We start from the raw sequence: 18,280 nt of genomic DNA, 5'->3' as shown, positions 1-18,280 counted from the left end.
GTGTTGGGGGCACGCGCGCGCGCGTGTGTGTGTGTGTGTGTGTGTGTGTGTGTGTGTGTGTGTTGGGGGCGTAGGAGGGTGGGGCTCCTTGAGGCTGACCCATCTGCTGGCCTTGAACTACTTGGAGGGACCTGCACATACACACTTCCCCAAAGAATCTCTGAGTGGCTTTAATTACAAAACGACTGAAATGAAGTTGTCAGCTTCCTACTTTCAAAGGGGAACTGTGTGGCTGAGCTGTTTCATTATCCTGGAGATTTCATGTTAATTCAATAGGCTGCAATTTAGTTGTACACATGGCAAATTAAATCTCTCCCCAGGAACTGTGTAAGAAGCCAATAATACAGAACAAAAAGAGACGAGCAATAGATATGTTAGGAAATGACAAGTGCAGTATCTGCTACTTTTCTATCTGTAGAAAAAAGTGAGTTTAGCTGTGAGTATGGCTAAACTGGAAGCACTAAGAATTTAATCAGGGTGTTCCCGGATTCCACACGAAGAGACACTAGCTTTCTTTCTTACATGAAGTATAGGGCATTTCCCCTTTCGTAAAAATGGACCAAACTTTGATTCCTTTGGTCATTCCAGGACATGAATTAAAAAAAAATTTTTTTCATCTAAGTAGAGTTGATTTACAATGTTGTGTTAGTTTCAAGTGTACAGCAAAGTGATTCAGTTATATATATATATATATATATATATATATATATATATATATATATATATCTCTTTTTAGATTCTTTTCCATTACAGGTTATTACAAGATATTGAATATAGTTCCCTGTGCTATACAGTAGGTCCTTCTTGTTTATCTAGTTTATATATAGTAGTGTGTATCTGTTAATCCCAAACCCCTAATTTATCCCTCCCTACCCTTTCCCCTTTGGTAACCGTAAAATTGTTTTCTTTGTCTGTGAGTCTCTTCCTGTTTTGTAAATAAGTTCACTTGTATCATTTTATAAGATTCCACATATAAGTGATATCATATGGTATTTGTCTTTGTCTGACCTACTTCACTTAGTATGATAATCTCTAGGTCCATCCGTGTTGCTTCATTCTTTTTTATGGCTGAGTAATATCCAATTGTGTAATATACATCTTCTCTACCCATTCCTCTGTCAATGGACACTTAGGTTGCTTCACGTCTTGGCTATGGTAAACAGTGCTGCTCTGAACACTAGGGTTTACAGGACATGAATTTTGAAAAGGAAGAGAGGGCACACACATATGCATGATTCGTCATATAAACAGAGGAGAAGAGGCAACGGGGCATCTGAGAATTTGGGACAGTCTGAATCTATCCAAACTTCTCATTCTGACCTGTTGCTCAAATGAAACCATGAACCAAATGTGCTGCAACCTGGTTACTTACATTCCCAGCTGTGGTAAAACTTTATAGGAGACGATACTAGATGACTAGTTTCCAAAAAGGACGCCAATCATGGCGGGGGCCACTTTGCAGAGGAGGAGCTACACCTGCGTGCCGACCTCGCAAAGGGATGAACCCCACAGGACAGGGCAGCCTGCATGTTAAGAGTCAAAGCCCCAAGTGGTGAAGCTATAAGGGCCTGGGAAACAGTTCTGCAATTTCTTCATCATCAATGAGGCTACCGCCCCCTACCGAAGACATCTGCCAGCCACTCTCCGTGTCACCGAGAGCTGCTGAAGGAAACACCTGGAGTCACCACTATTCAGGCACGACACAGAGGGACGGATTTTAGACTGGCTGGGATGGTATTTTCAGGAGGGGGAGAGCAGCAATTAGTCACTTGTCAAATGACTGGCAAAATCTGCCCGAAGGCTGAATGCTGGCCTGATACCAAGGGGAGGGGAACTGATGGGTTTCCTGTGATTAGGTGCACAGATAACAAATAAGCCTTCGGGTGACAGATAATGCGGAGGATAATGATTAAGGACGACTCTGTGTTCAGCACTAGCCAGTTATGTCCAATACTGGCTCTACAATTTAGAAGAGCTTCAGAAGATACTAATTCTAAAGGACTGGGGGAAAAAGAAGTGAGGCAGGAATGATGAAGCTGGCAAAGGGGATATCCAAGTGACTGCAGTAAAGAAGACTGTTCATCTATAAGAGGGAGATATTTAGTAAGTACAAGGGCACACGAATGCATAAAGCATAGGGGAATGAGTGGCTAGGCCTAGCCAGCAGAAGAGACCTCAGGGGTCACGGTAGACCTCAAGCTGAACAAGTCTGCAATGCTGAGTGAGTTAACAGGGAGCTAACAGGATAACTACGAATATTATCATTCTATTAGGCATAGCTGAGAAAAGTGTCACGTCCAGATGTGGCATCTAAAAAGGATAAAGAAAACAAAGCAGGAAACTCGAGAAGCAAAGTTTCTTGGGAGATGCATGTTTGTCAAAGGAAAAGTAGCTAGATAACTACACTGAGTGATGGAGTGCTTATAAAAGGAAATGACAGAAAAAGGACAGTTACAGTTTGCAATACCTTTGATAACATTTTTTTTTATTCTCAACAAACATATAAAAACAACCATTTAGTAAGGGGACTAGGTATTATTAAGTTACAGATAAGGAACAAGCTCGGCGAGATGGCCGGACTGGCCAGAGGCCACATGGCTGGTCCACAACAGAGCTGAGACTTGAACCTGGATTTCAGGATCCAAATCTATTCTCCCTACATTTCTCTCTCAACTTGCCTGGAGGTGAAGGGCTGTCACCACACACACACACACACACACACACACACATGTATATATAGTTAAATTATTTTAACATCACCACTTGCTGGTACCTACAAATTTCATAATCTTAGACTTCAAAAATCTTCTTCAGTCTTTAGAAAAGACTCAGCTCAGAAAAACTATTCTCTCTCTTAATCACAGATTTAAGCTGCAGCTAGAGGAATTCCAGATAGGTAGATACAGGACAAAATTTTGAAGAGGGAGGGGACTTAAGTACTGAGATTACTCAGAAAGATTATGGAATCTCTCTCTTCTTGAGATTATTCTTTTCTTTTAGCAATTGGATAAATTCTCACCCTAGTAGTATAGTAGGATGGTTTAAATATGGCAAAGAATAGAGACTCTGTCCTTGCAGAATTCCTGTTGGTCTTCGATTTAATGGCATTTGGAGAATTTGGGCTTTCTATATGGACTGGATGAATGCTTTAGTTGCTTCACAGAACCAAGTAATGAGAAACTTTTTGTCAGTGGCCTCTGCATCAAGAAATCTGACATCTGGGGCTTGACAGAGCTCTCATTTTCTCAATGTTGAAATTTCAACCATAGTCGTCGTATTTATTCATTCTTTGAGGTAAGTTGAACATCACCGAAGTTCTGGCTAAAATCATCACCCACTTTCATCAGCTGGAAGAAATGGAAATGGGGCAAGAGAGCTTAGGCCAGATCACCTGGAGTCCTGATGTGTAAAAGCAAAATAAAGTAGAACCCTGGATGTTCACGCTGTCGGGACCACAAAGCAAAAGTTACCAGTGAAAACAATTCATAAACATATGACGAGTGGAGCCAACCACATGCTGGAGAGAAGTCCTGGGGGACTGTAGAGGCCTCACTTTAAAGTCTTAGTCCATAAAACACAGAAAAATAACAGTCTCACCCTAAGAAAAAAATGTAGAAGAGAGGTAATTAATCATTAGCAATTTTAAAAAATCCCAGGCAGAAGAGATTTAAGAGGGAAACATTACAGATAAAGACAACAGAATAATTTCTAAACAAAGAAGCAAGGCCTATTTTTCACCCAGGGTGCCAAAGAGGGTAGAGAACAAAATTTAAACTCACAAGCTCTAACAGACACACACACACACACACACACACACACACACACTCATACACAGTCAGTACACTAGAGTAGCCTGAGGCATTCCTTACTGTTCCATGTAAACTGAATATAAGAAGTCCTTCTTCACCCCTACTCTCAAGAAACGTACAGCTTTTCTGGCATGAACAGTTAACTATTAGGTCAACCAGAAAAAGCACATTCATGAAACTGAACTGTACTAACATCTGTGGGCAGGCATTTTTCCTGGCCTTTAATCATGCCCTCTAGTGAATGTCAGACACTGACCAGCTTATACCCAGATATTGATTGATATTTGTAGATAAGCTGTTGTAAAGTCTCTCCCCGTTATATTCTGCAGATTAAGAAATCTTATATAGAAGTGACAACTAAAAACTCATGCCATACAAGGACTTTAGGTACACTCTTACACATACACTTGTATATAAAAGCACTAGAGCTCTGTGCAAATATTGACAGGTCTATACAGTAAGCTTTTTTCCAGAGCAGTCAGGAGTTAAGGATTTATGCTATTTTCAAACTGGTTTATTAGTAGGGACCTTGAGTCATCAGGCACAAAGTAGGAACAGAAAGGAAGAAATGATTCCTATTTGTTCATCAAAATGTACTGAACACCTATAATGCTGGTGTATTGAGCGCCTCTCTGTTATGCTCACAGCAGTGCACTACGCACAGGTGCTTCAGATGAACACATTGGATGAGAAGTTCTTTTGTACTGGAGGGTAGTGAAAGTGTGTATGTGATCACATAAGTGGGTACTAATTGGCACCAGAGCTCTGAGGGGGCCTACAGGAAGCAAGACGCAGCAGCAGAACGGCTGGTAACGAGTGGGTGCATTAGTCTGGACATTTGAACAGGTCAGGTCAGGATGTTACAGACAAGATGTATACGTGCAAGCCTGAGGTGGGCTGTTTGCTTTTCATTTTTTTATGTTTTGGCAGCACTGCGTGGCATGCGGGACCTTAGTTCCCCAACCAGGGGTGCAACCCATGCCCCATGCAGTGGAAGTGTGGAGTCTTAACCACTGGACCACCAGGGAATTCCCTTTAGCTTTATAATATGTGATCTTGAATCTAGTTCTGTCATTAGCAATGGCCCCTGGTCAGCAGGACTAGAGTTCTGTAAGCTAAGGAAGTCTTTGGTCACCACACAAACGGACACACGGCCTACGTCCGAGGCCAGAACTCTAAGACAAAAATGAACCCAGCTGGTAACAGTATACTAAAATTGGAACTATCTTCACCTCTCCTATGTTCACCACAGATCATTTTTTTGAGTGGTTTAACACCTGAAAGTGAAACAGCCATTACCCAAAAAAAAAATTTTTTTAAAAAAATCTCTCCCTAAATTCCCAAGCTTCATAGAAAATACATTCTAGGAAATAACACTTTAGAGCAATTAATAGACTTTTTAATTGTAGAAAGCTTTCAATGTGTATGGTTCCTCTTAATGACATCCGAATATAACAACCCTATATAACTACCAACCTACATTAAGCAATTCTCATGGGGGGCCACAAAAAAACCTGCACAATCATCAACAGGGAGACTGGAGGACAGAGGGAGGAGGAACACAGCCCAGGCAGAAACACGCAGTGGAACTTAATCACTGTAATTTAGACTTTGTCACCAAGTCCCAGGTACAAGCTCTTTTACGCACTGTCAAGAGATCTCCACATTAATTGCTGTTCCTGTCTTCCGAGGACACAAACGCTCTAATTTGCAGTGATTTTAGTTTCTCTAGCAATGTGCATTTGGTGGCTAAGTCCCCCTTTCCTCCAGAAAAGGAAGTCTGCTAAAGCTCTGATTATCCAGCTCACTCTGCCAAGATCAACAGATTGAAGTCACAAAGCATCCCCGTTACCAGAGTCACGAATGAATGTGACAAAACCTATCAGTGGGTGGGAAGCCTGGCCATCCTCCCTGAAAGGCCACATTCTTCCTTAGCAACTTTGATTTTCAACAGAAGAGTTATTTCTAAATGATGATTTAAATGATTTCTGCATGGTCAGTTGGAAGCAGAAAATGTGGATAATCCTTTAAGACCTTCAGGCAGCCTCAGTCAGCATATTCAGATAATGCAAGCCCAGGTGCTGACTTTTCAGAGGGTACTTTGTACATCCCCTGGGATTTGGTAGATTTGTGGGATGGCACAGCCCACGTTTTGTGCTTTGGTTTCAGAGGCCCGGCTCTTTTCAACTTTACTCCGTGGTGATGCCATTTGAGACAAGACTTCTATGACTGACTTTCTTCTGCCATCAAATGAAACCAGAGATACATCCCCAGATGGAGTATCATTTCGAAAAAGACATTCTCCTTTCAAAATGAAGAACGGAAAACCAAATCTAGGAGTCAAGGTAAACCTGAAAACCACAGAGGAACTACTGTTCTGGGTCAATGCACAGGCCATACTTAATGAGATGGTGGGTGTGCCAGAAACAGCAAGCCAGCGGCACAACTCTGCGTCAAGTGATTCTACGTCTATATTTATTATTACGGTATTTGACGCCTGGCTTTCTGTCTTCCAAACACTTCCTTATTCCACTTGAACCAAACAATCTATTTTCTGAATTATGGAAAGGTAACTGGATGCATGGTACCCAAGAATCCTGAGATGACTTTCCCAGTTGCCTTTCAGCTTGGAGGCCATGCGGTTTCCAGACCTGTGGCCATCACTTTTTTTTTTTTTAACATCTTTATTGGAGTATAATTGCTTTACAATGGTGTGTTAGTTTCTGTTTTATAACAAAGTGAATCAGTTATACATATACATATGTTTTCATATCTCTTCCCTCTTGCGTCTCCCTCCCTCCCACCCTCCCTATCCCACCCCTCTAGGTGGTCACAAAGCACTGAGCTGATCTCCCTGTGCTATGCGGCTGCTTCCCACTAGCTAACTATTTTACGTTTGGTAGTGTATTACTGCAGTGTGGTGGTGGTAAACAGAGATAAAACTCCGGAAACACAATGGGAAGCTTGCGAATCTTATCAGTAACAATACAGACAATGGGAGAAGTGAATATTTAACTTATCAAGTTAAATCCAAATTAAGTCAAGGATGTCCTCTCTCATTAAGATTATCTGGGGTTTACTGACAGATTATGTGCCTGGATTCCCGTTTGGAAAGTAAAACGAAACTCAACTTCTCTGCTACTTTTCTTGAGGGCATGATAGTAAAAGAAGCCTAGAAGACAGCAAGGTTGGATGCTATCATACAAGTTGATCAACAACTGACAACAATAAAAGGTAAAAGGAGAAACCACCACAGAGATCAACAGGCCCCAAAAGAGAGTGATGGAATGTTTCCTCCCTAAAAGAAAGGATCTTATACTTTGGATTGTAGGCTCAAATCCAAAAGAGGAAATGAAAAATAGTATTTACTTTGCCTATCACCGCGATCTCCAAGGATACGGGGGAATGTGTACTTTTCTCTTCTGAAAGGTAGACGGGCTGTGTCTAATTTTATCTACACTTTCCTGTTGGACACGTCCCCCCAACACGTGACTGCCAGGAGCCAATTACTGAAAACAAACTGCGAACACTGGGTAAGCGATGTTCTCTGATAGAGAGGCAGTGTGAAAGATGCGTTCAGCATCATAAATGATGCCATGATAGTCTTGGAAAAGACCCCTTCCTTTTAAAAATATGGTCAAGATTTTCTTTTAATGTCTTCCAAAGACTGTCCCATTCTATATTCTCTATCACTAGCTGGAAGCCACATGACAAAATTCTTCTCTCATGCTGGTATGCAGCTAGGAACGTTTGTATAAAATCAAATACAGCTATGAAGAACAAATCTGCAAACCTTTCCCACAGTTTAAAATAATACACTAGGATGGCAGGAATAAAGGATTTGGGTGGTAAATAAAAGGCATTAAATATATAAAAATAACTGTCACTGTGCAAAAAAAACAAACCAAAATAAAAAAAAAACCCTTTCTTTATACACTCTTGAGCAAAGGGAAGTGGGATGAGGCCGGAAACTGGCCGCAGGGAGGCCAGGAGCGGGAGGGGCAGCAGGGAGGGGCAGTTACCTGGTGTGGGAAGCAGCGTCATTGATACTGAACGTGCTGTTCTCCCTGGTCAGAGGGTTTGAGCCGGCCTGGCTCTTGGCATGGATGTCCAAGCTCAGGGAGGACTCGGTTTTCCGGTCCATGCCGTGGCTCTCTGAATCTAAAGTCCGATCTGCCATGGAGATGACTTCACTGGAACTGTGCCACAGGGGGGCCACTTTCTCCTTGCCCGGCCCCGAGCGTGGTGACGACGTGGCCGCCCCCAGGGAGGCCGTGCTGCCGTGGCTAGGGCCGTAGGAAGTGGTGTCAATGCCGCTGTCTGCGGAGGTGCCTTGCAAGTAGTTGTAGCTGTTCAGCTCGGACTCGGTGCGGTCCCCGTCATACCACTTCTCGTCGCTGGGGGCGCTTGATGCGTTGCTGGAGAGGGTATTGCTGCTGGAGTGGCTTGAGTAGTGGCTCTCAGACTGCAAGGGAAGCAGGCTTTCCTTAACTACAGGCTTGGCTTCTTGAACAGCAGGGAGAAAATAACGGGGGAATGACCCTGTGAAATGTGTCTAAATAGGGGGTTCTCAAGACACAAAAGCTCCTGTGAACACAAAAATAAGGCAGGAGGTATCTGGAAAAACCTACTCAGAAGATTCCATGGCGGACAGTGCTGGAAACTTAGTTTTTAGAATCCATTTTTCATTATTTGGCTTATGCTAAAGTATTGAGAGAATTTTAGCCAGGAAAAAAAAACCACCTAAACTGTCATTAAAGTCTTTAATATCTTAATCTTAAAATAGAAAGTGATACTTCCAAAGGGCTTATAATTAGAAAGACCCTATTGATCATAGTAAATAGAAGGCAGAATATAAGACTTTCTCTTAAAGACATCCTTTCTTTCCCCATATAGTATCTATTTAGGAGACAGCTTTCTAAGGAGTGCTTAGAGGTAAACTTACACAGAGGTGCCAAGAGAATTCAATGGGGTAAAGTAATCTTTTTAACAAACAGTGTTAGGGGAACTAGATACCCACATGCAAAACAGAATGAAGCCGGGTCCTTACCACATAGAAAAGAAAACTCAAAAAGTCAAAGACCTAAGTGTAAGGGCTAAAACTATAAAACTCTTAGAGGAAAACATAGGTATACATCTTCATGACCTTGGATTATGCAATGGTTTCTTAGATATGACACCAAAAGCACAAAAATGATAAGAAAAAAAGATAAACTGGACTTCATCAAAATTAAAAACCTTTGTGTTTCACATAACCCAATAAAAAAATGGGCAAGGGATTTGAATAGTCATTTCTCCAAAGAAGATATACAAATGGCCAACAAGCACATGAAAGGATGCTCAATACCATTAGTCATTAGGGAAATGCAAATCAAAACCACAATGAAATAACACTTCACACGCACTAGGATGGCTCTAATAAGAAAAGCAGACAATAAAGATGGTGGGCATTGTTGGTATGAATGTAAAATGCGGCAGTTGCTGTGGAAAAACCGTTGCAATCCTACTCAAGAGAAATGAAAACCCATGTTTACACAAAAACTTCTACATGAATTTTATAGCAGCATTATTCATAATAGCCAAAAAGTAGAAACAATCCACATGTCCATCAGCTGATCAATGGATTAAAAAAATGTGGTACATCCACACAATTATTCAGCCATAAAAAGACATGAAGTACTAATACATGCTACAACATGGATGAACCTTGAAAACAGGCTATGTGAAAAAAGTCAGACACAAAAGGCCACATGTTGTATGATTCCATTCATATGTGATGAAATGTCAAGTAGGCACATCTATAGAGATAGAAAGTAGATTCGCAGTTGTCGAGGGCTTGGAGGGGATGGGAGAGGTGGGGTGACTCCCTAAGGATACAGGTTTCTTCCTGGGGTGATGAAAATGTTCTGGAGTCAGATCGTGGTGCTGGTTGCGAAACTCTGTGACCGTACTAAACGCCACTAAACGGTACACTTTAAATGTGGGAACGTTATGATATGTGAATATGTGGTATATGAGTCATCTCTCAATTTAAAAAATGTGGGCAGAACCCCTGTTGCACAGTGGCTCAGTTGCTTAGAAAGAACATTTTATGGCTAACCAAAGAAATACAATTTCAAAAGATACCTGAGTAAAATAATATTTAAGTGAGAGGGCGGTCAGAAGTTCAGAAACTTGGTGGAGATGGAGAGAAAAGGAGAGAAAAGACTTGTGTGTGTGTCTTTACCAGCTGTGGGGAGAGGGCCACAGGAGGACCATCTTGTCTCACTTCAAAGTGAAAGACCTCCTCCCCTTGAAAAAGGATCAATCCCAGTTATTTTACTGGTGCTACTCTAGTTTTTCTCAATAACAACTTCTGCATTATAAGGCCATCATTTATTTTTCCTATTTCCTCTTTAGCGCTGGACCTGGGCTGTAGAATTTGCTAGTCCCGGCCACGCGTGGCTACTGGGCATTTTCATCGTGACTGGTCTGCATTCGGATATGCTGAGTGTGTAACGTACAGGACAGATGTATATGGAGATAAAACTCGAACCACATCTGGAATTTGAAGTGTTCTAGCCAAATTTTAAAAAGAAGAAACAGGTGAAATTAACTTTAACAATGTATTTTATCTAACCCAATCTTTCCAAAGTATTATTTGACCATGTATTCCATATAAAAATTGTTAAGGAGGGGAAATTGACAGGTGGCCTCGGGTAATCTAGCACTTACAAGTGGAACTGTGACAGCGTCACATTTCATCAGTAACTCTCTCTCCCACAGCCTAGCACGCTCATGAACGTGTTGTGCTCTCTTTAAGCTTCAATACTCATTTCACTGAAAAAAAACTGAGCCCTCTCATTAAAGTTCTGAGTATCTTATAAATTAGTGAATATGAAATACAGTATCTCCTCATCCTATAGAATGACATAAATATAAGTACACATTCCAGTGAAGAGACAGACCAAGGAAGTCAACTGAATTTAAAGAGGGAGGAAACGATAGCCTCTTCTTTCCAATTCCACCTGTAAGTGATAAGGAACTGTTTATAACTATGGTAATGGGACAAAAATGTATGTAGCCCTGGAAGATAAGAGAAGCAGTAGGGGGGCTTGTCAGGAAGCTGTCTGTCTCCTTGATCGGTGCTCCAGCCATACATACCTCATGCTGGCAACTGGCAAATAAAATCTATATCTAGCACATTCTATTCCAGACATTAGGACTGTTTGTGATTGGATCACATGGCCTTCTATCCAAATCTTCAGGTGCATACCAATGAGGAATTTCAATTTATCTCAAAGCAAGCTTAAGGCCATTGGCAGTAGAAATTCCAGGGCTGTGGCAGCCAACGTCCACCTTCTACTAGGACGACTTCCTCTCTGACATTGGGGAAGAAAGAGAGAGCAGACCGGTACCATTTTCACCTTGCAAGAAAGGTACATGGCTAGGGATCTATCATTTTTATTATTTTACAGTGAACTTACGTGCCCTTGTTTGTTTGGAGACAAATGAACCACCGGATCCTGACGCATTAATCTCCCACCAGGGCTCTCTCGGAAAGCTGGCAGTACCTTTGATACTGCTGGGAGGTGGCACGTTGGCTCTGGAATACAGAACAGGACATTCTGGTGCAGGCACTAAACAGATACTGGCACAGGTTGACAAACGAAGACGGCTTGCCATTGCACCTCTCAGTTCACTGGCCAGCAAACTCGGAATTTCAGCAAGAAGCTTGTTGAAAGTTTACACAATAGACAGCATGTCAAAAACTAAGTGGCTGATGGATAAAGCTTGCAGCTGGTGACAGTGTGTCACATCATACACATTAGCATAGCCAAGTACCACCAAACCAGAGGCCATGAACAATGCGGCAAAGTTAGGAATCAGCTTTCGGTTTGGGGGGAAAGTCTCAAATATATGGATTAAATTTATGAAATTCATTCATTGCAAAGTGTGGCTAACCTCGCTTGGTCTACATTACCTAGACAGGCATGGATGCAATCACGTGTTACTTACCATGACACTTTGGAAATATTTTACCTGTATATTCATGCTGCTCGAGGACAAAAGAATTGAAATCCTGAGGTCCTCTATAACTGTAAGCTAAGCACAACAGAAAAGACACACAGCAACTAGTTTACTTAAAACAATTGCTTCCTTTTGGACTCCACTGGCATTCAGGATGGGGTTCAAAAGGTGAAAGGTAACACACCTAAGAGCTCACGGCAACAATTCTGCATTTCTGCAACACCATTCCTAACATGTACAGGACTGGGCGGTGTACTCTTTGACTCTCAACCGTATCCAAAAGCGGAGAGGCAGAAAAACAAACTGCACTGAGATAAGTGAGCCAATTAAGCAAGCTAAGCTCCACATCTCCCCTGGGCATCAGTTTATCACACACTGATGGACAGAGACAGGTGGGGTCTGGCTAACAAGTAAGAATCTGCTTGACATTTTCAACCAGTGACCTGAAGGTCATTAGAAAATTGTGTTCTTACAAATTGAGTGTAGGAAGGTCAGCCCTTTATACACTCAATACAGTGTATTGAGGAATGAGAACATAACAATTACTTGTTTTCATTCCTTCCTAGCATGGCTTATACCAGCAAAGCCCCAGATTCTTTCTGAAATGCCAGGCAGAAAGGGCTGGGTTATCCTTCTGGAATGCTGGAATATCAAAAGTTATAAAAATTTATTTGAACATTTTCTTTGAAGGCTTAGATTCTGGATGGAGAAAGGCCTTCGTTAAAAAAAAAAAAAAAGGCTTCTCTGGCAGGCTCTAGGGGTATCTTATTTTTTAAAAAAAGGTATACCTCACCAAAAGGATGAATGAATGTGTTAAAAAGGTTCACCGATATTCATTTCAGATTCATCTGTGCAACGTGGATGCCACTAAACTATAAAGTGGATGCAAGGAAAAAAAGACTAGAGAAGGGCTTATGTGAAAGAATGAAGACGGGTCTAGGACAAACCTTGTAATGACCCTTTCAAGTCCCAAGATACTGCTTCATTCCCCGCATGACTTCACATGAGTGGGAAGAGGGACCCTGAACAGTGCACAAGGGCTCGAGGGCAGCTTTGTTCAAAGGCTGCAACTAGGAGCCCGAAAAAGCTGCCAAAGTCATATGGAAGAAGGGATCCTGTTCACATGGCGCTACCCTCTCAACAGTATCAAAACACACAGGATTTGAAACATTCTGTCAAGAGCAGAACAGTGGATCAGAATATGCTCAGGTTTTCGGTGGCGGGGTGGGAGTTGGGATGAGAGTAGGGAATGACAGACGGCTTCAGTAACGAGGCACATCTCACTGAAGTGATGGAACAAAGCCTATCTTCAGAACCTAAGAATTTCGTTTCTCTTCCTCAACTCCTGTCTTAGCTGAATGCATCTCCACTCCCTTCCATGTTCTTGGGTTGTTTTTTCTGTTGACTCCCCATTGAGCAGCTGGGAGCCCCAACCTGGCTCCAACCTCTGCACTGAGGATGTCCTTCCCAGGCATGGAACATGGGCACAGTCGTTAAAACAGAACAAAACGATGCATTTGCAGAGAAGATAAAATGATGCGGTCTTTGCCTTACACGCAGATCTTTTTTCAGCCCTGAAATTTACTTCTTTTTATGGTACTCTGATGGGAAAGCTACTAGAGATAAGATAAAGGGAAAAAACCCTAACAGTCCAGATTCAAGTCCCTGATGTACCAATTGTGTTGATACTTAATCCCTGGTGCTACTGTGTTGAAACTTAATCTTTCTCATGGCAAAATTTTATTGTATCAACTAGTGTTTTGGTATCTTGTAGAACTGCTTAGAGAGAGAGGGAAGGGCGATGTGCCAGAAACCCAAAGGAAGGCTCACTCATGCAAATCTTTCCCTTCCAGCTGTTTTATCCTAAGACATTTCCTTAGCTGACAGCTTAATAGCAGAGCCAGGGGAAAAAGTATATAAAGGGAGGAAAGACGTTCTCACCAAGCTACAGAAGTGACTAAAGAACAATTATATTTCTTTCCTTCTCTGCACATAGTTTAAAAATTTTTTTTTAACTCAACATTAAGAATACTAACTAATCTCCCAGGGCACTTATACTGGGCAAAAACAAACAAATAAATAAACAAACAAACAAGGGGGGAGGGAGATACTTAGGACACATGTGGCCTGGTACTCTGGCATTTTAACCTTGGTGCTGAAAATAATTCCTATATCCTTTCTGTCTTTAAAGTCGGGGTTACTCAGAATTCCTTGACTTTTTTCTCAGGTCTTAATTGCTGCTTTCACTTATACATAAGCTAACTGAGACTTAATGCTCATTCCCATTTATGACCCAGGGCTGTATTATAGAACAGAATGCCTTGATGACATCATCCAAAGGTAACCAATGTCACCTTAGTATAAAAGCAACTTGCTTTTTGTAGGAACTGGTTACTTACCCATCTGGTCGGCAATGCTATCCTCACTTCTTTGCCAGCTGGGTGTGGATTTCCCGCTGCCACCAATGTCTGACTGGGTGTTCTGCCTGTCGATGGAGGCTGGGGATCTGCGGCTTATTCCAAACCTGTGGTGATTTCCCCAAAGGCAAAGATAACATCAGGGACCTTACCCATAAGGGAAGGTAGTCCTGGGAGTAATGAACTAAACTCTAACGACAGGTACTACTAGTTTTGCTTACATTTCTGTACTTGCGTCCTCATCCTTGTGCATGTGTACATGGATGCTGGAACTGTGGATGTTATGGTCAGTATACACCCCTCTGTTCAGAAAGGTATGTATGCTAAGTATGTAAACTGTGAACAAGGGCAGGGGCCATTAGGACCGAGCCAACCTGATATATGCAGTGAGAAACCAAAAATCTTCTGGCCCTTGAGTAGCTAAGCTCAGACTGTCATTCGCACCCAAAAGAAAAATGTCACCATCCTAGCGTTCCGTTTGTGTCGTCCAATTGGCACATTCCAGGGGTTTCTCTTAACTTGGTTATCTGCTAAATCACTAAGGCACTCATTCTTGGAACAAGTATTTTCTGAGCACTTACTCTTAAGGTCTGAAAAACAAAGATCACTATCATTTACATTACATAGGGACCACTTCCAAAATGTATAAATTTTTTTGTTTGTTTTGTTTTCTGGCCGGTACGCGGGCCTCTCACTGCTATGGCCTCTCCCGCTGCGGAGCACAGGCTCCGGACGTGCAGGCTCAGCGGCCCTGGCTCACGGGGCCCAGCCGCTCCGCAGCATGTGGGATCTTCCTGGACCAGGGCACGAACCCGTGTCCCCTGCCTCGGCAGGCGGACTCTCAACCACTGCGCCACCAGGGAAGCCCCAAAATGTATAAATTTTAAATCGCCTTTAGGAAGGCAATTTGGAAACAGGTAAACTGGCATATATAAAGGCAAATGTCTATTCCTGGAAAGAATGTTTAGCTATTTAATGAGCCCATTTTAATTTTCCCTGTGTAGACTAATAATATAACATAGGCTTAATTGAAGCATATGCCTTGATTAGTAACATCAGCAAAGCAAATACTGACTGAGCCCAGGAAAAAGGGCCAGAGTATAAAATTCAAAGATTCATGTGGAAATTTACAAATCTGAGTGTGGTTACTAATGAATGTATGAGTAATCTACACAATAAAACACAAAAGGGCCTGAATTAACTGATGCATGTGACAGGTGTCTTCTTTGCTACAAATTGATAAATGTGTGGGCAGAACTACCAAGCGGTGCTGTGCATTGGAAAGAGCAGATTAGGAGGAGGAAGGCTGGGAGCCAAGTTCAGCTTCTACACCCAGAATCGCGGCAACTCTTATATGGATCCAGGGAGAAACATCTAAATAAAAGCATTTGGAAAGCAGGGAAACTATAAAATATTTTAGTAAAACTCCTACTACAACATCTCCCTCATTACTTTTTGCACAAATGACTGTCATTTACAAACTTGACTCCTACGCCTCACTAAACAAAGTTACCTCCTTTATTAAAAACAAACAAAAACCTTGATTTATGAAAACTTCAGTGAAAGGGCTCATTGAAAACAAAGGATTCACTAATTATGATCTCTGCCACTTCCTCCCTAGGTGGGGTCCTTGTTTAGGTTAGGAGAATGAATATCCTCAAACTGGTCCTATGATCCTATTCTATTTAGTTATCCTATTTAGTTAAGTATCTAGTTATTAAATAGATTAATTAAATTTAATAATTTAATAGATTTATTAAATATCCTATTTAGTTATTTAGTTATATGCACTAACTAGATTAAGACTAGCTAGATTAAGCCACAGTGGTTGAGAGTCCGCCTGCCGATGCAGGGGACACGGGTTCGTGCCCTGGTCCGGGAAGATCCCACATGCTGCGGAGCGGCTGGGCCCGTGAGCCATGGCCGCTGAGCCTGCGCGTCCGGAGCCTGTGCTCTACAACGGGAGAGGCCACAACAGTGAGAGGCGTGCGTACCGCAAAAAAAAAAAAAAAAAAAAAAAAGCCACAGAGATCAAAGTAAGAAGTGGATCGGAATCTTGCTTTTACTTTTTGGTAGCAGTGGAAACCAAAGACAACTTTTTAAACTTCTGAATTTAAAGTCAAATGCTTTTTTGGCTGTCTGTTTTTAAAGAAATGATAAAGTAAGGCTGCCTTTCAACTTTGCCTTGAAAAACATTTTCATCCGATGAATTTTTAATTTCAGTTCTCACACACACTCCTAGTTTACTACGTGCCAGGGCATCAGGGCTATGAAGGTCCCATCCTTGAGGAGCTCAGACAAAACCTGTTCTAATTTGACACTGTGCCTCTTTCTGAAGAGATTCATTGTCCCTTTGCTTGGAGGAGCACTTAATACTTTAAGAGTCACGGTTCAGACTTGAAGGAGTTTTTAAGTAATCATTTGGCTGATACATGAAACGCGTTCACTGACCAAGAACTTCTACCTCTTGAGACAGTCCATTGCTCTCCAGGGCAGGCTGACAGCTTCGAAATACCTTCCTCATAATGGGCTAGAAACTCCTTCTCTATAACTTTCACTTATTGAGCTCAGTTGCCCTCAGAGACAGGTTTAATCCCTCGGCTAAGAGTGCTAGGAGAAAGCCATCGCGGCCTCCTTGCCTCCACAATGCCCACCTGTGGGCTGCATATCCACGGTTACGATTCTTACACCATGACCTCCAACTCCACATCTGCCCGGTCCATCCTTCCCTCTGCATGTGCCCTGCCTCGTCAACATTCCTCAGAGTATGTGGCCCCAAAACACATCTCAAGGATGGTAGAACAGACCCTATGTCTTTTCATCAGTGTTGCTTTTTAACTCTCTCTCATTCCCATGCTAAACTGGTGCAGGTGCCTCTTCCGCCTTCACTCAAGTAGAGCAGGTTTTATTAACCAGCCTGTGAAACTGTGCCTCTCAACTGATTTGGATGGTCTCAACATCCTTACACCAGGGAGCAGGCAGCATACACCACGTACAAGCAAGGCACTGAGCCCGCTGAAGCACAGGGAGGGCAACAAAGGGGCGGATTACATTTATGGACGATCAGTGTGTCCGGACCTGTTGTTATTACCTCACACTTTGGAGCTTTTCCAAGTTTAACATTAATGAGTTTGCAGCAGACTCCACACACTCCTGCTTCACTGTCACCCTGTACCTATTGATTTTTACTGGGCTACGTTAAGGAGTAGATGTAACGATTGTTCCCTTGGTAAGTGTGAACTTTAGGATCAAACCTGGCCCATGAGTAAGGCATGTGAATCAGACAGTGAACACCAATGTCTCCTGCATCACTGATACAGACAACAATTGCTTGGGATCTAAAGGAAAACACTGTATCAGTATCTTCTTGTAAAGTTTCACCCCAGGTAAAACTGATGTTATACTGTATAGCAAATAGTTCCCAGGTAACCTCAAAAGCAATGGCGAAAACCCTCAATACCACCTATGGCAGGTTTAGTATTAAATATCAAGTCAAATAATTACCACTGCATTAAAAAAAAATAGTGTATGTAGCACGAACACTGGGAACCATGTTTCTAACATTAATATTCACCAAAAATTAATGTTTCAAATTACATTTTGGCATGCCTTGAGAGTGTATACCAAAATGGACAGAAGAAGCAAACAATGATTTTGTTGTGGTTGTTAGCTCATTTATATTTTATTGCTGTATTAACACTGAAGTTGCAGTGAATTCTTAGTTTTGAAGTCAAACCAGGCCATTTAAAATCTACTAATTAAAACAAGAAATAGCAAGAGGGAAGAGATATGGGGACACATATATATACATAGCTGATTCACTTTGTTATAAAGCAGAAACTAACACACCACTGTAAAGCACTTATACTCCAATAAAGATGTTTCAAAAAAAAAAGAAATAATTAGTTGGGCTTGTGGTGTGGGCTAATAGTGATACTTAATTCATAAAACTTCTTGCAGGGGCTCATAAATAAGAGCTAGAATTTTTTTTTACTAATTGTCACTGAAGTAATTAAAATAAGAAATGTGCATTTTAGATACGCT

At 41.8% G+C, this 18,280-nt stretch overlaps 1 protein-coding gene across 18 annotated transcripts in view; it reads right to left on the bottom strand.

Annotated features, from left to right (window-relative positions):
- The window catches only part of SIPA1L1 (signal induced proliferation associated 1 like 1), a 497,889-nt gene that overhangs the window by 38,810 nt on the left and 440,799 nt on the right, over window positions 1-18,280 (bottom strand). For 16 of the 18 annotated variants that reach the window (XM_027111671.1, XM_027111670.1, XM_027111665.1 and 13 more), the window contains 4 exons: window positions 14,219-14,343; window positions 11,832-11,894; window positions 11,276-11,394; window positions 7,832-8,274 (listed from right to left, as the gene is read on the bottom strand). In XM_027111671.1, the coding sequence (XP_026967472.1) occupies window positions 7,832-8,274; window positions 11,276-11,394; window positions 11,832-11,894; window positions 14,219-14,343 (750 nt within the window). The remainder of the gene's footprint in view (window positions 1-7,831; window positions 8,275-11,275; window positions 11,395-11,831; window positions 11,895-14,218; window positions 14,344-18,280) is intronic. The other 2 variants (XM_027111667.1, XM_027111666.1) reach the window with 1 other exon arrangement.

The sequence above is a fragment of the Aethalodelphis obliquidens genome, unplaced genomic scaffold (genome assembly GCF_003676395.1).
Source record: "Aethalodelphis obliquidens isolate GAN/ISIS:26980383/991018 unplaced genomic scaffold, ASM367639v1 scaffold10, whole genome shotgun sequence".
NCBI classification, from domain to species: Eukaryota; Metazoa; Chordata; class Mammalia; order Artiodactyla; family Delphinidae; genus Aethalodelphis; species Aethalodelphis obliquidens.
Note: the sequence above shows the minus strand (reverse complement) of the source record. Positions and strands in the feature narration are given on the sequence as shown.